The sequence below is a fragment of the Crocodylus porosus genome, unplaced genomic scaffold, assembly GCF_001723895.1.
Source record: "Crocodylus porosus isolate Cpor-Errol unplaced genomic scaffold, CroPor_comp1, whole genome shotgun sequence".
Lineage (NCBI taxonomy): Eukaryota > Metazoa > Chordata > Crocodylia > Crocodylidae > Crocodylus > Crocodylus porosus.
This window is the reverse complement of record NW_017728943.1, coordinates 104,693,562-104,696,573: the sequence shown is the minus strand read 5'-3', so window position 1 is coordinate 104,696,573 and position 3,012 is coordinate 104,693,562. Positions and strand designations below refer to the sequence as shown.

Here is a 3,012-nt window from a genome sequence, read left to right as displayed (position 1 = left end):
GGCAGCTGGGCAGAATCCTGGGAGGAGTCCCAGCAACCAGATGAAGGTAAGTGTGTGGGGAAGGTAAGTGTGTGGGGTGGAGGGCCAGGGCTTGGGGACTGTCAAGGTGGGGATGGGCAGTGTGTGCGTACATGTGTGTGTGAATGTGTGGAGGGGATGGGTGTATGTGAGGGGGCAAGTGCATGCCGGCACTGGGAGAAGGTGGCTGGGTGGCCAGACACTGAGGATGCAGCAGGGCGGGGTTGGGTGTGGGGGTCGAGGACTGTGGGTTGGGCACTGGAAAGGCCAGGGTGGGATGGGTCGGGACGAGCCATCAGTCTTTACAAATGGGTTCCAGTATGAAAACAGTTGAGAACCACTGCTCTAGTCAGTCATATGTGCACACATTATGCCACTACAATTCCTCTGATGGTTATTTCCTCAGGATGAGTGGGATAAATTAATTGGCCTTAAACATCTCAGATGGATTATCTCTGAATCTGGGTGAGACTGGCAACTATGAGTTTCAGATGTCTGGGAAATCTCAGTACTGAAGGAGATATTGTAACATTGAACTTCCACAGAGTAAATATAAAGCAAGACCTGTCCTCCTTTAGTCTCAAGCACTTGAGTTAATCAGTAACATTTACTTTCTTTCTGAATGTTCTTTGCCCTTTTATAAAGTATCTGTAACAAAATCTATCTATACTGCTAAAACACAGCCTATGCCTCAGTCTCTCTCACAGTTTCATAGAGAAACAAGCATGAATACAGACAGGAGGAGAATTGCTATTGAATTACTGGATGAGACATTGGCTAACGGTGAAAAGACGGCCTCAGAAGATTTGCTAATTTCCTATGAAGGAGTTTTGTATCCTGCCGTGCTTTGCAGCCCAGAAAATTTCAAAGCACTTCAGTCTTTTGAAGCTAGGAATGATGATATAATTCTAGCAGGATACCCTAAAACTGGTGAATATTGCTAGTTTGCTACACAAATTAAATGTGACATGCTATACTTGTATTAATTGTATCGAATGCCATTGGATGATTAATGAATTAATGCAGTTTAAGGTAAATGGGGTCTGTTATGAAGATAGTGTTTTAGGGGTTTCTTAAAACAAGTAAGATAGTTTCTTCTGTAGACTGCCTACACTGGAGTATGTAATGTATTTTAGTGTGTAGGCAGGGGCAAGGTTTGGAATGAATTACTTTCATTCACTTAGTCTCTGCCTGAATAATTACATTTTTCAGTAACTATACATGTGGTATTTATTGGTTTAGAATATAGATACAATTTTTTGGTGAGTTTTTGGTAGTATCTGCTTCAGGTTGAATCTGAATTCACAAGCATGAGAAGTAAAAGATTGTAAGATCTAACCAAAATATCAAAAGAGATGGATTATTAAAATGCTCATTTATGCCTCATTTTAGATTTGATTCAGTGAAGACCAGAAATCTTTACTAAAATCTATGCCAGTTGATTCTGAGTGAGTTGAGAATACTACAGCAGGAACAGTTTCACCTTCATGGTGTTTCAAAAGTTGGAAGCTTGGAAAACAATCCTTTCACTTATAAATTGAACAAATGTGATTTGGAATGACAGGATCAGATTCTACCATCAGTTACAGTACTATATATTTGAAAGATTCCCAAGTTACACCGGTAAAATGAAAACAAAAGAGCAATTTAGCTCTTTGATATGAGTGAATCCAGATTTCACATAAGCTTCAATCACCAGCACTATTGCTCTGTTTCCATCTAAGCTGCTTTCTTTTGAGAAGCCATTATTGTATAACTTGCTTTTGGTAAAGTTAGTATTGATATAATGTTGATTGGCAAGAAACAGCATATTCAGTGGCAACAATTATCTTTACTTTATGATTTGCATTTGACTTTCTTTCACTGAATCAAGAAACATGCTTCTGAACTTAGTGGCTTCTAAGTAAATTGTTCCTCACAAAGTAGATCATATGACACAACTCAGTTGTTCCTGTTTGTTATATTGTTCACAAATTATATAATCTGATGGAACTGTACTTTTCTGCTCATTGGATGCTGCTGTTTCAAAAACAGTAGGAAATATTCCTGTATCACAATAAGATTTTTAGGTTTTCAGCTACCATCTTTGAATGCCAATTATCCTTGTGTCCTGGTTATTACTATTTTTTAAAGACAAGGGTATTTGCAAGCCAGCTACGTTCAAAGTTGTAGTGAAAATTCTTGTCACAGTTCTGGAACTGGTTTCTTTCTTTCAGGTACAAATTGGCTTGAACAAATCCTGAATGATTTGGAAACAACAGCTGGCAAATATACTGAAGAGGAAATTAATTCTAGAAATACTATTGAAAAAGAAATATCAATTCCTTTACGGCTAGAATTTGGAGATGCAAAGCAATTTCAGGTCAGCAAAGAATATTAGGAAAAATAATATCAGAAATGTTAACATGCACTGTTTGAGGCATCTAAGAATTGTTAAAAATATAATAGCTGTCTTAGGATGTGGACAGTCCATTATCTCCCCAACTGTGTGATCAAGTCATAACAACAAATTTGCTGATGACACTAAGATGTGGGGGGATGCTGGCACACTAGAAGGAAGCATCAGGCTTCAATCAGACCTAGACAGGCTACAAGGGTGGGCAGATGCGAATAGGATGAGATTCAACACAGACAAGTGCAAGGTGATGCACCTGGGGAGGAACAACCGGCACCATACCTACCGGTTGGGGAACTCCCCTCTTGTCAGCACGGAGGCGGAAAAGTATCTTGGAGTCATCATTGATTCCAAGATGAACATGGGCCGGCAGTGTGGGGAGGCAGTCAGGAAGGCCAAGCGTACCTTGTCATGCATCCACAGATGCATCTCAAGCAGGTCCAAAGAGGTGATCCTCCCTCTCTATGCGGCACTGGAGTATTGCGTCCAGTTTGTGGCGCCGCACTTCAAGAGGGATGAGGACAGCATGGAGCGGGTCCAGAGGAGGGCCACTCGCATGATCAGGGGACAGCAGGGAAGGCCCTATGAGGAGAGGCTAC

The 3,012-nt window shown here is 40.9% G+C and overlaps 1 protein-coding gene across 1 annotated transcript in view; it reads left to right on the top strand.

Annotated features, from left to right (window-relative positions):
• Positions 1–684: 684 nt before the first annotated feature.
• The window catches only part of LOC109320026 (sulfotransferase 6B1-like), a 17,103-nt gene continuing 14,775 nt past the window's right edge, over positions 685–3,012 (top strand). The window contains exons 1-2 of the mRNA XM_019549926.1: positions 685–948; positions 2,235–2,380. Coding sequence (XP_019405471.1) covers positions 705–948; positions 2,235–2,380 — 390 coding nt within the window. The 5' untranslated portion in view covers positions 685–704. The remainder of the gene's footprint in view (positions 949–2,234; positions 2,381–3,012) is intronic.